The sequence below is a fragment of the Bos indicus genome, chromosome 9, assembly GCF_029378745.1.
Source record: "Bos indicus isolate NIAB-ARS_2022 breed Sahiwal x Tharparkar chromosome 9, NIAB-ARS_B.indTharparkar_mat_pri_1.0, whole genome shotgun sequence".
Lineage (NCBI taxonomy): Eukaryota > Metazoa > Chordata > Mammalia > Artiodactyla > Bovidae > Bos > Bos indicus.
Window position 1 is genome coordinate 15121980 of NC_091768.1, and position 17078 is coordinate 15139057.

A 17078-nucleotide genomic window follows, 5' to 3' on the forward strand; every position below is an offset into this window, starting at 1 on the left:
ACATTCTGAAGTTTATTCTTAAATAGTTAATATTTAATACAGTTCATACTATTTTGTCCTTTGGAAATATGAAAACTTGATAGTTGAATATTGACAATATGTAGCTTTAAACTTTGCCACCTCATCTTTTTTTTTTCTCAATTTTTATTTGTTTATTTGGCTGTACTGGTCTTTGTTGCTGTTTGTGGGCTTTTTCTAGTTGCTATGTTTGGGCCGTCTCTCTAGCTGTGGTGAGTGTTCTTCTCTTGTCGTGGAGCATGGGCTTTAGAGCACACAGGCTTGGTAGTTGTCTCGAGCTGGCTTCTCCAGTTGCAGCATGAGGGCTCTTTAGTCGCGCTGCACAGGTGTTAGTTACCCTGAGGTCTGTGGGATCTTGGTTCCCTGACCAGGGATCGAACTCATGTCCCCTGCGTTGGAAGGCGGATTCTTAACTACTGGACCACCAGGGAAGTCCCACTGCCTCATCTTATTGAATTCTCTCTTGGAAGTAGCTTTTCAGTTTTCCTGTAATCTAAATACAAAACCCCATGAGACAACAGTAGAGTTTACTTTTCTACTATTTTGCATTGTTCTCAAAATGTCTTAGTTTGAGAAAATGTAAATTGTGATTTAATGGAACTGTCATAGTTTTCTTCTGAGTGTGTTTGATACACTAAGTGTGTCTGAGAGCAGAAGAAATGGCCACCTTTAGGCGTTATACCCTATGCCTTGTGGAAAGGGCTTCATATTTATTGTCTCGTGACCATAAACAACTTTATGAGATAGATTATCCCCATTCTATAGATAAAGAATCAGAGAGGTTGGATACTTGTCCAAGAGTTATCTGACTGGTCTAGTTAGTGGCAGAGTCAGAATTTGAATCCAGGGCTCTCTGGCTCCCAAAGTAAAGCAGGCAGCTTGAGAAAACAACTTGTCCTTAGGTGGCAGATATTGAGGGGTTCTAGTACCACGTAGCTAGAGTAACCCAGGGAAGAAGTCAACTGTGATTGAAGAAATTAAACTTAGCTCAGATGATCCTCTTAATTTCACAAACATTCCTAAGCACACCCTCAGTACTCTGGTGTGTGTGTGCTGCATGCTCAGTCATATCCGACTCTTTGCAACCCTGTGGACTATAGTCTGCCAGGTTCCTCCATCCATGGAATTTTCCGGCATGAATACTGGAGTAGGTTGCCATTTCCTCCTCCAGGGGATCTTCCCAACCCAGGGGTCAACCAGCATCTCCTTTTGGCAGCAGATTCTTTATCACTGAGCACCTGGGAAGCCCCCAGTACTCTGGAACCAGCCACGTGCATGTCAGTTAAGTTCTTTCAGTTGTGTCTGACTCTGCAACCCCATGGACTGTAGCCCACGAGGCTCCTCTGTCCATGGGATTCTCCAGGCCAGAATACTGGAGTGGGTTGCCATGTCCTCCTCCAGGGGATCGTCCCGACCCAGGGATGGAACCCGAGTCTCTTATGTCTCCTGTATTGGCAGGTGGGTTTTTTACCACTAGCGCCGTCTGGGAAACAGCTACTTCTTTCTCCTTAGTACACAAGCACACAGGGGGATTATTACTAATGAACAGTGTGCTAACTGCAGGCCTCGAACTCATGTGTGCAAGAAATACGATTATCTTCATATTTCTGTATCTCTTTATTTCTATTATGAGCTCCTATTCCATTTTATCTTTTTTTTTTTTTTAAAGTAAAACAGCAGTTCTTTCCTCCTTTTTCTCCGAAGCAGGACCAGGCTGAGCCCCTGAGAAATCACGTCTCTGGATTCACTGAAGGATGGGTTGGTCAAGGTGGGGTGTCTGGCTGGAGCAGACACAAGTACATGAGTCGCCGAGGCCCAGCATCTGGCTTCCTGTCTTGGGTCCCCTTCTGCCAGCGGCTGCTCCTGCTGTCCCAGGCCCAGCCGCCTCACCTGCTGTCATCTTACACTGGCCAGCTGCTGCCACCACTGCAGCCTTTGCCCCATCCTACTTTATTTTAGTTAATTCTGGGTACACTCAGAGGTTTTCCTTTGCAAATCTAAAGACTCCTCAGTCAATCAGTGTCCCCTTCAGAACTCCATTTCTGGAGTTGGGGCTGCGTCCTGGGGCCGTCGGGGATGAGGGAGAGGTCACAGAGGCGTCATCCTTCCACGCTGGCATTCTCTGAGGTGCACACTGTGGTCTCTGGCCTCAGCTGTCCTCCTGCTCAAACTGCTGATCCAAATGGGTCACAGTTCTGTTCTCACATCCGGTCCTGAATCAGCTATTCCCATGGCCTTAAAGGGACACAGGGGGAAAAAAATCTAGATATTCCTTTAGGGTGGCAGGATACTGAAGCTATACCAAGCTCTCTCCAACTAGACTCATCAAATACCAAGTTTTATTCTCTTTCTCTTGAGTTATTGGAGAACCACAAGTTTTGCCATGCCCTTTGCTATCTGCCCCCTGAAATTCATATATTGAAGGCCTACCCCCAGTGTGACTGTGTTTGGAGATACAGCTTTATGGAGGTAATAAAGGTTAAATGAAGCCATAATGGTAGGGTACTAATCCAACAGAACTGGAGGCCCTCTAAGAAGACCTCTCTCCACGTCCATGCGCAGAGAAAAGACTATGTGAGAACACGGTGAGAAGGTGGACGTCTGCAGGTCAGGAAGAGAGGCCTCACCAGACCCTGGCAATTCTGGGACCCTGATCTTGAACGTGCAGCATCCAGAACTGTGAGAAAATAAACTTCTACTGTTTAAGCCACACAGTCTATTTTGTTATGGCAGCCCAAGCAGACCGAGACACTCTTGGACTCTACCTAGTGATGGCTCCATTCTCAAATTCTTCACACCCATGTATCTGGGGTTTATATTTCTCTCCACTTTTCCACCCACACCCCCACACCCCAAGTAAACTCAGAACAGAGCCTCTTCTTTTGCATCGTCTGTTCCTGTGACATTGACTTCTCTTGCTGTCTTGCTCTTCTCTTAAGAGAAGCAGCTTATCTAAACAGGAAAGGAGGAGCGACAAAAATTGAATCAACTTGATTATATATTCTATCTCAAGCTACACATATGTACTCGCTTCTGGAATCCAGGAGGCAAGCTATTGACTTCCCTCCTCCAGCTGTGGCCACTTTCCCTCGAGGCGATAATTTCTCTTGGCTGGCTGCTCAGATGAGGACCGGGTCACAGGGTGACAGAAGAAATTAGGTTAAAAAATCCAATTATTATCACACTGCAGTAAATTCTTATAATGGGGCAAATGAAAAGCTGTAACAATATTAAAATTGAATGACACAGTCTTTGAAGTAGTAAGGGACAGAGTCACCCAGGGAATTCTGGGAAAGAATACCCCAGAATGATTTAATGCAGAAACCTGTCTCCACAGCCACTCAGGCCCTGGGAGAAGTGGAAGACTGTACACCTGCGGAGCATACACCTGCAGCGGCAGTAACTCAAGACCACTCACTTGTGACCCAATTCTGGGCACCTGATCAGAGAGAGGTGTCTACTGAAACCCAGTCCTATGAGGGAGATATTCCTTATTCTTCGAATTTCTGTCTCTGCTGAGTTTTTCCTTTGCTTCTGTTGTCTTTATTTCTTTCTGTTTCATATGCTTCAAGAGAGTGTCTCAATGAGCTAGTTCATCACCATCAACAGAACACACTATTCAGCAGGATTCTCGTGCCGTGCTTCCTCTGAGGCCCTAGCCTCCCTAATGTCTAGGTCACCAAGGTTCAAACCAGCTGCATTAGAGACTCAACAGCCGACAGGTGAGTTTTGTTCACTGCACATTGTTTTATAAATTCCAGTGAACAGTGACTCAGAAGATTTTACTCGAATCAGAGTTCTTCCTTTTCCTGAAAAATCTGAATTGGTGACCCTGAGCCAGGGTCAGCTGGACTGAGCTGGATGGTGACTTCTCCCGGTAGTCAGAGCTGGCTCTGCATCCCGGGAATCCCTCCGTGTCTGCAGTGTGTGCTAAACAGCTGGATCTGTGCCCTTCAGCTATTTCCCTGGCACCTAAGGCATCTGAGTGTGTGGCCTCTGTGATTTCTGTCCAGACAGCTGTCCACTTCCGGGCTAACTGGGTGTGACCAGCATTGACAGAGTCATGCAACAGAAAGAAGAAAAGTTCTGTGAAAGAAGCTGCCTCTGTTTCTCTCAGAAGAGGCCCCTTCAGTGACTCAGGTATTTAGAGTTTCCAGAACTGTCTGGCAACTTCCTGGAATCAAAAGAGAACAATTTGGTGATTGATTCTGGTCCAGAGAGACTCTGATGAGCTGGCCACCCTTTATCTCTCACATTCAAACTATAGATACATTCTCTATTCTCACGTTTCCTAGGACTTTCCTTTAATAAAGTGTATCAAATAACAGGACTGGTATATTCTTACATGCTAAAATCTTAGGCAGTAAAATATGTTTCTTGCCTGTTGTCTCTCAAGCCCTCCCTTTCAATGTGTTTCCTTTCTCATGGCCAATTTTCTTCAGTTATTATCCCGCCCTTTTGAATAGTATCAGAGTCCTTCTTGGTTCAAGTTCTGTTGCTGTTGTTGTTGTAAAAGTTCAAATATGCTGAATCTAATTAACTAAAATTCTTGGTTAGCCAGGTTAAACGCTCATATCTGGAAAACATCTTCCACCATCCTATCCACAGTAAAATGCAAGCATAATTGACATTTAGATTTGAATCTAATCTAATAGGCCCTGAGGTTGTAACATACAGAATTACTCAGGGCACAGCGCTATAAGATCCTGAATCATCAAATATGACTTAATTGGATCTTGTGGTATAGTCAACATTTTCATGAAAAAGTAAAATATATTTGAGAAATATTTTCCAAAACAGAAAAAGTAAATTAATTCATATCATAACCTTTGATTAGTTAGAAAATTATGTTGATCAGATAATCAACCTTCCCTGGCATATCTGTTCAAAGTTTTATTACTAAAACTCTGAAGAATCTTAGATCAGAGGCTGTTAATTCAATGAGAACGAGAACTCTATAAAGCTTGGAAAACAATCACATCCACTGAAGGCTTGGCATTTTTGTATAGCTGGGATCTGGTGAAATGAACCTCAAGGGCATTTTTAGTGGGCTTATTCATATTTCATCCATGGAGTGTCCAGTTCAGGATGAGTAGCAGGCTCCTAGCTCCACAGTGCTAATCGTAGATAGGTTAATGACTGGGGTCTTTTAAGAGGACCAACTCCTTTTCCATCTTGCAACTTTGGGAAGTTATCTGAGTCATTGATTGCCTGGTCCCTTTAGGTAAGACACAACATCACTTCCTTTACACAGTTCCCACCTACCCCTCAACACAAATGCCCTAGCTGTGCGAAGTCTAAATCACCTCAACCTCCATCATTTCAATCACATTTTCCAGTAGGATTTGCATATCACAAGGGTAAGAGGAATTGGAAGGTGGAGTTTGGTCCTGGCGTTCTTTCAGAAGGTCAACTGTCAAACTGTGATTGAGTCTCTGAATTCTAATTCCTCTCCTTTCTTAGAAGCTGTCTATTCCTAGTAGTTTTCTTAGTCAGTAGGATATTGATAGTAGGTGGCATATCTCATGATGAGTTAAAATCTATGAATTTGAATCCCGAACCCACAGACAGAATGGATGTGCCATCCAAAGAATCAACATTTTAAGTCATCTTTCCTTCCTCCAAACGTTGGAGAAATGAGGTGTTCATTTCAATCAGAAGATAAGAACTTGGAAGTGCAAAAGGTTTTTTTTTGTTGTTTGTCAGTTTTTACTGTAAGAAATTCAGTTCAAACATTGATTCTTCCAATTAACTGTTGGCAAGTGACCTTGGTGGAAGGAATTTAGTCTGCTTTCCCATCTTCTAAATAGGGATAGTCACTACACTTCATACAGTTTTAAAAGATTTATTTATCTATTTTTAACTTGTTAATTTGGCTGCACTGGGTCTCCTTGTGCCAGCTCTCTCTAGTTTCAGAGAGCGAGGCTCCTCCTGGTTGTGGTCAGGGGCTTCTCATTTTGCTGGCTTCTCTTGTTATGGAGCATGGGTTCCAGAGCAATGGCTCAGCAGTAGTGGTGGTGCACAGGCTTAGGTGATCCATAACATGTAGAATCTTTCCGGACCAGGGATTGAACCCACATTGGCAGGCAGATTTTTTTTTTCTTTTTTTACCACAGGACCACCAGGGAAGTCCCTTCATACAGTTTTATAAGGATTAAACAAGACGTGTGTGTGTCCAATGTATCAGGGGTGTCAATGACATCTAACCCACTGCTGCTGCTACTGCTAAGTCACTTCAGTCGTGTCCGACTCTGTGCGACCCCATAGACGGCAGCCCACCAGGCTCCCCCGTCCCTGGGATTCTCCAGGCAAGAACACTGGAGTGGATTCCCATTTCCTTCTCCAATGCATGAAAGTGAAAAGTGAAAGTGAAGTCGCTCAGTCGTGTCCGACTCTTAGTGACCCCATGGACTGCATCCTACCAGGCTCCTCCATCCATGGGATTTTCCAGGCAAGAGTACTGGAGTGGGGTGCCATTGCCTTCTCCATCTAACCCACTAGTGAGCAGCATAAAGCCTCGGGCTAAGCACAGACGAGAAGGCTCTGCTGTTTCCTGCCAGTACCTCCCACCTATCGATTACTGTCTGCGTGATCAAACTTGATGGTTTACATGTCAGCAGCGATACTTTTCTACAAAGTGCTACCATGGAGAAAAGTCCATTTTACTGTGATAGAGATAAGCCAGCTAAATCGAAGAAACTTAAGGGAAATATGCCAGGGAACCAGATGTGCATCTTCTATAATGTGAGCCAAGAATATCTCCTAGGATCCCAGGCCACTAGAGTGACTTCACAAACTTGCTCCGGTCATTCCTGGACACAGGCGAGAGCAATGGTGTAGCCTGTCCCCGCTTACCAGGCCTAAAGGAACACCATCAAAACAGGGCTTGAAAATTTCCCCTGTATCAGGCCCCCATTCCTGCATGTGCTAGTTAAGAGATTTCTCTTGAGATGCTGGTTTGTGATTTTTAAAAAAAAAACAAACCTATACTTGGAAGGTTTGCTGCAATACTACACGATGATGTAATTATTTATGTAGGGCCAGTTGAGCCTATAGAATCCAAACGCTTTCAAATTTATAACTCTGGTTAAAGATTTAGACAGCCCTCCTCACGTAATTTACACACACAAACATGTACATACATCCCCCTCAAATATTTCTGTAAGTTCCAAAGTACTTTTTGATGTAACTGTATTCCCTGTATTCTGACATTCTTGAAGCAGCCCTAGAGCAGTGCGTGATTAAAATTAGCAGTCTTTCAGTTCATACAGAGAATAAAGTTATAAATTCTGAGGGTGATCTCATGTGCTCAGAATTATGTCTTTTAAGGTCAAGCTAACTCAAAATGCGGAGACTATAACAGTTAAAAATGGTCTTTATCTTAATGCAATGAAGGATACTTTCATGTATATTGTAAATAGTGCTAGTTAAGCCAGTGCATTATTTATGCTATTTTCACTTTTTGATTTGGGAATATAACTATTCCCAACTTGGGAATATAACTGTAACTATTTGTAAAAATAAACATGAAGTAAATGATGGTAGTAGATTATGATCAGTCTTTTGACTTAGAGTAAAGGAAGCCCAGAGAAATATATTAGTCCTCTTAGGCACTTAATTTGGAGAAGGCAATGGCACCCCACTCCAGTACTCTTGTCTGGAAAATCCCACGGATGGAGGAACCTGGTAGGCTGCAGTCCATGGGGTCACTGAGGATCGGACACGACTGAGCGACTTCACTTTCACTTTTCACTTTCCACTTTCATGCATTGGAGAAGGCAATGGAAACCCACTCCAGTGTTCTTGCCTGGAGAATCCCAGGGACGGGGGAGCCTGGTGGGCTGCCATCTATAGGGCCGCACAGAGTCAGACACGACTGAAGCGACTTAGCAGCAGCAGCAGCAGCAGGCACTTAATTTGTGAAATTTTTATATAGGATGAACTAAACAACTTCTGAAAAATGAAAAATAACTTCTGCTTCCTTAGTTTTTACACTTTCAGGGTCCAGGTCAGTGGCCACAACAATGGGGAAGCTTGGAGGGGTGCTTTATTTACCTCCGCTATAACCAGCATCAGTCTCCCATCAGAATACATCAGAAGTGGAACACTGGTGTGTGCTACTCAAACTCTGCTCCAAAACAAGTCCCCCGGCTGCTGCTTCCAACAGATGCTGTTCCAAAGCTTCTCCTATCTTGACAGTCTAAAGACACCACTGGTCCTAAAATATCTGCTTATATCCTCCTGATAACCATAATTCTGCCTTTTATTAATAAGATTCTGTGTCATAGTTTGGACATAAGAGCTTGGAGGTGGGGAGCCCACGCATACAAAGAAAACATAAAACAAGCCATTCTGCACAAGGGACTCATTCGTACAGCGGTGCTGGCCCAGTGCCCTGCTCTGTGGTCTGAGTTGAGCCATGTCATTTATCCTGGGCCCCAGTTACTCAGCCTGTAGAATGAGAGACTTGGAAGGGCTGACCTCAGAAGTCTTTTGCAATGCTCGTTAAGCCAAGGCTTTTTTTTTTTTTAACCAAGGATTTCTCTGAATCTTGATTGCTATTGATCCTATCTGCCTGGGTCCCTTTTTATTATCTTTAACCATTTTCCAGAGGATGTGAGAAACACTTACAGAGTCAGTTCAGTTGTTCAGTTGTGTCCAACGCTTTGCAACCCCATGGACTGCAGCACACCAGGCTTCCCTGTCCATCACCAACTCCCAGAGTTTATTCAAACTCATGTCCATTGAGTTGGTGATGCCATCCAACCATTCTCCTCCTGACTTCAATCTTTCCCAGAATCAGGGGCGTTTCAAATGTAGGACAAGCATAGACAATGGAGCCTAGATGCAATACATGTCTGGCGAGTCCCCTGGCTTTGCATCCCCTCCTCTGGCCACCCCCTAATCAGAAGCTGTCTAGATGGAGGCAGCCTACAGAGCCGCACCTGCAGTAGAAGCTGGGTGATTCTAAGGACCAAACCACCTGGGCTTATCTCAAGTCTCATTTTTTTCCTTCCCTGACACATGCTCACAGGAAAAACAAAGGGAAATGTTTCTGAAGGAAAGTTCTTGGCTCTCTTTCTCTCTTCTCTTTTTTTCCTCACAAAAGGGACTTTTCTGGAGAAAGAGGGAAGGGAGAGCAAAACAAAAAAGCAAATGAAGTACTTGGAATAGTCTATGCCGGGACTCCCACTCAGGCTTGGAAAAGCCAGCTCTCTGTCAGCAGTAGTCCAGGTGCGGCAGCCACTTGGGGCGCTGGGGCCTCCCTGAGTCACAGCCCAGGGCCTGTGGGGGACAAGCCCCTGGTGACATTGCCCACAGGAAAGCAAGCCCCAGGTCAGCAAACTGCCAGCCCCCATAAGCAGATCTAATTATGATCGCTTACTTCAAAGAAGGATTTAACCCCAAGCAGATTTAGCAGGGTTGCTTCCAAAGGGCAGCAGGATTCCCGGGCCTGACCTTTGAGAAAATCCTAAAGGCTTCACTGCTTCAGGAATTCAGCAAAGCCAGTCACTGTGGCTGCTTCAGAACACAGAGAAATGCAGAGAATGCCACTTTAAGTTATCACAGTCCTCCTAGTGAGAGTGTCTAATTTAGCATAATGAGTGTCTGGTGAGCGTGGACCCACAGCATGTGCGCTGGCAATCAGTTGGTGGGGAGCGGCCTGGACAAGAACACTGACAGGAAAAAATATAAAGCACTGAAGTATAACCTATTGAGTCAAAAATACTATTTCAAAGCCATAGAGTAGTTGGATAAGCACGTACTTTTGGTAACATATCCCAGTAGTGCTCATCAATGTATTACTATGAAAAACAGCTTGAGGCATATCATTTTTAAATGCAGTTTTGATTTTTAAAACTTTCTACACAGCACTTTTGTAGGAGGAAATGGCAACCCACTCCAGTATTCTTGCCTGAAGAATCCCATGGACAGAGGAGCTTGGGGGCTACAGTCCATGGGGTCACAAAGAGTCGGACCCGACTGAGGCGACTGAGCAAGCACACACACGACACTTTGTTCATGAGAGATCACTGTGTACTTGCTCTGGTAAAATGAAACAACTCCAGTGGAGGGATGGGGAATTGGGATTGTTCGTCTCGAATTGGTCAATATGAAGTTAGAAAATAAATACACTTGGGACAAGCTCACTGTATAATGACTATAAAAGTATTTTGCGAACTATAAAGCTCTCCATCAACTGTTATTATTTCCACGATTCTCATAATACACAGAAATTAGGAAAAGAAAGAAAAAGAAGCAGCTAGGTAAGTACAATCTCTCCATCCACATGCTTCATTTATATACAACCACTGTAGATGAATTCACCTCAGGCGTTTAGCTTAGGTGGGAAATTGCAGAAAAAAGCAGACATATCTCATTCTAGACCAAATGGTTTACAAACAGACCAGAAAATAATTCACACAGCTGTTCTCTAAAATTATTAGATTTCAGATCTTTAAAAGAGATATCAAACAAGTTGCTACTATTAGCTGACCACAGTCCAATACAAGACACCTAGATATACATGATTTTACACCAACATTAAAATCTTGTTTTCACTACCTATGCTTGAGGTTGGAAAGTTCATAGAAGTTGAGGAGGTGGAGTTTATTCTGGTTGGTTTCCCCAAAATATCAAATTAGACCATCTATTTATCCAAACATGAAGAAGGAAATGGCAACCCACTCCAGTGTTCTTGCCTGGAGAATCCCAGGGACAGGGGAGCCTCGTGGGCTACCGTCTATGGGGTCGCACAGAGTCGGACACGACTGAAGCGACTTAGCAGCAGCATTTATCCAAACAAGAAGTTGCTAAACTTGAGCCTCTAGGAACAGAAGACAGGCTTAAAACGGGGTGTGTGTGTGTGTGCGAGCACCTGCATGCGTGCACCAGGTTCCGCTGTCCATGGGATTTTCCAGGATTGAAAAATCCACTGCAAGAATGGAGTGGGTTGCAGTGTATTCCAGGGAGCTTCCCCACCTAGGGATGGAATCTGCATCCCTTGTGTCTCCTGCATTGGAAAGCTGACTTTTTACCAGCTACACCATAAGAGGAGGGTATTACATGTACTACTTCAGCCTTTGCTCCCTCATCCATTTCTCCTCCCTCAAGGGATGTGCCAAGTCCAATAATGAGTAAACATTACCAATAACTTCCAAGAATTTTAACACAAACCTATTCTGTTTCAGGCTTTTAATTACTCTGTTATCGAAATAACTTTTTCTACAAATAAACTAATATGGGAAGATCAGATCTCCTTTTTGTAACTAAACAGACACAGCAAAGCTGGGACTGATGAAGCTCTTTCCAAATGGCTCTTATTTGCAAGCCCTAAACACAGCCGAGGACATGGTTGGTAACTCAAAGCATCACGATTCAGTGTTATTGGTTCAAAGATCGTGGAATTCACAGATGTAACCATTCAGCTGAAGGAAGGAAAAGGAAAAGAATAAGATAAAAAGAAGATGCTGAAAAAGCTGGATAGTATCAAAGCGTTTCTATTTGAAGTCTCTGCTTCAAACGTGGCAATCCCTGGTCTGAGAAAATTACCTACATATTTGAGGTCTGCTACTGCTAAGTCGTGTCAGTCGTGTCCGACTCTGTGCGACCCCATAGACGGCAGCCCACCAGGCTCTCCCGTCCCTGGGATTCTCCAGGCAAGAACACTGGAGTGGGTTGCCATTTCCTTCTCCAATGCATGAAAGTGAAAAGTGAAAGTGAAATCGCTCAGTCCTGTCCGACTCCTAGCGACCCCATAGACTGCAGCCTACCAGGCTCCTCCATCCAAGGGATTTTCCATGCAAGAGTACTGGAGTGGGGTGCCATTGCCTTCTCCATATTTGAGGTCTATGGGGTTGCAAAGAGTCGGACACGACTAAGCAACTAACACACATACACTGAATTTTTAAATTTGTTTTGTTTTACACTGAGTTCCTGAGAAAGTTAAGTAGGTAATTCTAGTTAAGTAATTTATAACAACCAAATAGTAAGATTTTCCATAACCGTGTTAAGAATGAATAGGATTCATTTTATTAATAAATGGTTAAATTGAGTAATTTGTTTCTCCGAAGAAGTGGATTTTAACCCCAAAGAGGAAAAATAGATTATTTCTAACAAACGGCAATTAGTAGAGAGGCTTTTCAAACGGAGGTGCTTCGTTGATCAAGTTAAAATGGAAGCTCCCTGAGTATGGCTTTCTGGCTTTTCACATCAGTGTGTTGTCATACTTGTATGAACCCCCAACATGGTCACATTAATAGTTCCAGGCAAAGTCTGTCTCACTCTCTGCAAACCATTCAGAAGTTAGGAATTAGGCTCCAGGCAAGTGTCTCCGAAGTTCCTGGATGGAAATCTGACCCCTGGAGGGAAGTGGGCAGGATGAGAGCGCGCCCCCCAACGAGCATGCGCAGTTACCTCTCCCGCTCCTGCTCCAGCAGGTTGGTGAAATCGTCGCTCTTGTTCATGTAGTCCGTGTGCTTGTGCTTCTCGTTCTCCAGCTCGTACACCGTGCGCCTGTGACACTTTTCAGCCAGAAGCAGCTGCTCTAGCATGCGCCGGTAGGTTTCCTTCTGCTTTTCCTCGAGTCTGTCCAGCTGAGTAAGCCAACATGGGAAAGAACGTAATATTTTATTTCATTTACTTATGACTCTAAATAATAATAATTTGTCTCTTGATTTATCAGGGCTTCCCTGGTGGCTCAGATGGTGAAGAATACGACTGCAAAGAGGGAGACCTGGGTTCAATCCCTGGGTTGGGAAGATCCGCTGGAGGAGGGCATGACAACCCACTCCATTATTCTTGCCTGGAGAATCCCATGGACAGAAGAGTCTGGTGGGCTGCAGTCCATAGGTTCACAAAGAGTGGGACATGACTGAGCAACTAAGCCCAGTGGTTTATTACCTGAAGGGGAGGGCATGGGGTCTGCTATTCTCTGCTTTCCCCCTGATTCCATCATGTTCTCTAGGTCAGCTGACTGTATGAACTAGGTGGTAAGGCTGTAGTAACTTCTGGCCTCTGACCTTTTTCTATGCACCTATGCGTGGTTCCTAAACAGACTTACTGTTTCGATGAGACAGCGCAAAGGCCTATACTCAGAAAGAAAGAGAAGAGCATCCCACCTAATCTCACAAAAATAAAGAGCTCGGCAGGCACATGTAACAAATTCCTCCCCTGGTAGAAAGAAATTATCATTGCAGCAGCCATTTTTTTTTTTTTTTTAAGGCCTGTAGTTAAGTGAATTTCTAGGAAAAGTATGTGAAGGACCCACAATCCTCTGCTTTTAAGAGATACTAAATATAGGGAGAATCTCAGAATTTGTGGAGAGCACATATCTCAAACTAAGAGATCTTATCAAATATTTTTACAGGACGTTTTGTGCCTGTGTCTCTGGCCAGGTTATAAGATCTCTAAGGGGCCATGCCTTGGTCATCTTTTTAGTTCCTGGTGCTTAACACAGAGCTTGGGACAATGTAAGTGTTCAGTAAATGTTTGTTGAATAGGACCCAATCTTACAGTATTGACAGTTCTCCATCCTACTCTCCTCTCCAAACCCTAGTGCAGGAGTTCACAACCCACAGCACTAGTGACATTTTTGGCCAATTAATTCTTATTTCCTGTGCATTGGAGGATGCTCAGCAGCATCCCTGGCCTGTGACCTCTAGATGCTGGTACTAAAACCTGCAGTTGTGACAAAGCTATCCACAAATGTTGTCAGATGTCACCTGAAGGGAAAGTCCCCATGCCCCTCCACCCCCCTGTTGAGAATCACTGTTCTGGGTGAATCAGACATATTTAGGATCCATTCTTTTTTTTTTTAGCTGCACTGGATCTTTGTTGCTGAGGGCAGGCTCTCCCTAATTGTGGAAAGCAGGGGCTACTCTCTAATTGTGATGCTTGAGCTTCTCATTTTAGTGGCTTCTCTTGTTGGAGAGCATGGGCTCTAGAGCATGGGCCCAGTACTTGTGGCACACTGGCTTAGGTGCCCTGCCGCATGTGGTATCCTCCCGGACCAGGGATCGAACCTGTGACCCCTACATTGGCAGATGGATTCTTAACCACTGGATCACCAGGGAAGTCCTAGGATCCATTCTTAATCCCACAGCCAACTCCGTAAGACTCAGTGGAGTAGCTCCGTGGGGATCAGCTCCAGAGCTATTCTTTGGATGTTCCATGTTTGCCCTTCAGTCATAAGGAGGATCTGAGGTTCCCTCCACAATTGTATGTATCCCTTCATTGTGAATGAATCATTTGTGGGGCCCAAAGCAAAAGAGATATTACCCCCATAATCCTCAGTGCCTTCTGATTAGACCTCCACCCCCTTGCCTAAGAGCAGGTGACCAACAGACTGGCGAAACCCAGGCGATCTGGTGGCCTGTCATGCCTGAGATCGTCAGGGAGGCTAATTGTACTTTTATGTGTTCTGATACATTTCTGCAGTGTAAATGGGACAGTCTATACAAGAGACTTTCTCATTGAGACAGCTCCTATTACAAAATATTCTCCCCAAGCACTCTGCATATCTCCACGAGTGTGATTTTTACCACATGCTATCGAATTTGTCAAGCATTGCTGGAACATCATCAGAAATGTAGAAGGAGCAACTCTTTCCCCTTTTTGATCCTTCTGACTTCATGAAGCTGAAACTCCAATACCTTGGACACCTGATGAGAAGAGCCGACTCACTGGAAAAGACTCTGATGCTGGCAAAGATTGAGGGCAACAAGGATAAAGTGGCAACGGAGGATGAGATGGTTGGATGGCATCATCGACTCGATAGACATGAGTTTGTGAACTCCAGGAGGTAGTGAAATACAGGGAAGCCTGGTGTGCCGCAAGTCCATGGGATTGCAAAGAGTCAGACACCACCAAGCGGCTGAACAACAACTTCGTTGTAAAGTAAGGCCTTCCCTCCTTTTGAGACTATTTGGAGGAACAGCTTCCACCTGTTTCTTGATACCCTGACCCACTCCTCCCTAATAAAGGAAGGGTGACATATTTGAAGGTTGTATTTGGGACAGGGAGCTGGGCATTAGAAGTCCAGCCTTTTCATTTCTTAGTTTTGACCCTGTCTACATAAAATGGTACTCTGTGCTCTGAGGGTCCAAACTCTCCCTCACTGCTCCCTCCAGAGTTTAGGAGAGAAGCTGATTAGAAACTGGTGGTGGTGATCTATCTATTTATGTCAATACTGAAGTTAATCTTTCAAGTCATATGTCAGACTCCTGCAGTTATTCCTCCAGCCTTTCAAAAGAGGAGAAGATGGGGGCGTTATTAATTGGATGGTTGACTGAAGTATCCAGAGAGAGAGACACTGTCGGGGTATCTAGAGAAAAAACAGCGTATGCTGATATTAATTGCTCTGGGGCAGCCTAGGTGGGACCTCTCGGCCCTAGCTTAAATATGTTCTGTCCCTGTGGGCCCTTGGCTGTTCTGTTCTCAGCAGCTACCACGCTGGGGCTAGGCCCCGAAGTGGCTGGTGTCAGGGGCCACATTCACCTCACCTGCATCAGCTCTGCTTGACCTCAGTACTGACTGCATAATCAGGAAGATGGTCTTTTTGTCCCTGAATGCCTATGGAAGGATGCTGAGACGCTGATGCGTACACTGCCTTTTCCACCCAGAACTGCAAACCTAGATTTTAAACCGCAAAGCTAGTAAATTCCTCTTTAGCAACAAAGCATTAGTGTATGAGGATTTAGCTTTCAGTTTTAAATTCTGGATGTAAGAACTGACATGGGTAGCAATAGAGCAGCCTTGCCAGACCCTGTGACTCGTTACTTTGTTTGGAACGGCACGGAGCTCCTAGGAGAGAGCCGAGGTGGACTAACCTCCTATATCTGTGTAGCTTGTCCTGAGACTCTGAAGACCGCTCCCATAACTGTGAGCTCTGTAGATTCGTTAATTGTGTACACTGTGTCCCATGGCTTTTGGTTTTCAGGCTCCAAACGGTGGCTCAACCACAGAGGAACAGGAGTTCTTATTACTGAATAGTGAAAGTGAAATGGGCACCGATTCCTTTGGAAATGTAGCTTCCACTTGGATAGAGGTGGAAGGAAAATTGAATGAGATCATCATAGTACCTGAATCAAGTTGGTGGAGAAGTTCAGGGACTTGAGATGGGGAGAAATTTCAGTATGTTTCAGATGAAAGAATCACGATTTAGGAACTGATTTTTAGTCTATTATCAACATAGGGCTAAGGGGAAGAGTATTAAGGAATTTAGGAAGCGAGAAATCTACTTGAAATGGGAGGTCTTAAAAGACCAAAGTGTGTTTACACAGAAGGAAAATGGATCGAAATGCTCTGAAAGATAAAGCTATAGAAAAGGAGATATTTTAGTCCTTGTTGAATCACAGTGGGTGACAGAGGAAGAAGAGACTGGAGAGCCTAGAGAGCAGAGCAACTTGACACCCCCCTCCACCAAAAAGAATAGATGAATCAGGATCCAGGAAACACTTGGGGAGCATACTGCAAAACTGCGGAGGTTCTTCATGAGATCACACAGCGCCCTTCTCTTGCAGACTGCAACAGCTATTCAGATTGGTTACATAAAATGTAGACAGACGTAAGAATTAAAACTTGAAAAGGTCAGGGTAGGATATTTGAAACAATTTGGGGAGAGTCTCAGGGTGTCAGCTATCCCAGACGGGCTCTGAGTGAACATACACAAGAAACTTGAAGATGTCAATTTTGAGGGAAAGATGAAATGAAAGGGGAGTAGGGCAGGACAGCAGCAGATGTGTCCAAGCACAGGTGTGTTGTGGAAATCTCCTGAGGAGGGATCATCCAACTCAAGAAAGTAAAAGTAGATAAGATTTGTGTTGAACAAGGGTTCCTCTTGGCAGACTCGTCACTCCTTGGTTTTGCTTCTCTCATGGAGGGTGACCACACGATGCACAGTGTGGAAGGTAATATACAGAAAACAAATGTCTGAGTCTGAAAGCATCGGGTGTGTGTGTGTGTGTGTGTGTGTGTGTGTGTGTGCACGCTCAGTTGCTCAGTTGTGTCTGACTCTTTTGCAACCCCTTTGACTGTAGCCTGCCAGTCTCCTCTGTCCA

The 17078-nt window shown here is 44.4% G+C and overlaps 1 protein-coding gene across 3 annotated transcripts in view; it reads right to left on the reverse strand.

Annotated features, from left to right (window-relative positions):
- FILIP1 (filamin A interacting protein 1) overlaps nucleotides 1–17078 on the reverse strand; it is a 349281-nt gene that overhangs the window by 53935 nt on the left and 278268 nt on the right. For all 3 annotated transcript variants that reach the window (XM_019967040.2, XM_019967042.2, XM_070795472.1), the window contains exon 4: nucleotides 12436–12614. In XM_019967040.2, the coding sequence (XP_019822599.1) occupies nucleotides 12436–12614 (179 nt within the window). The remainder of the gene's footprint in view (nucleotides 1–12435; nucleotides 12615–17078) is intronic.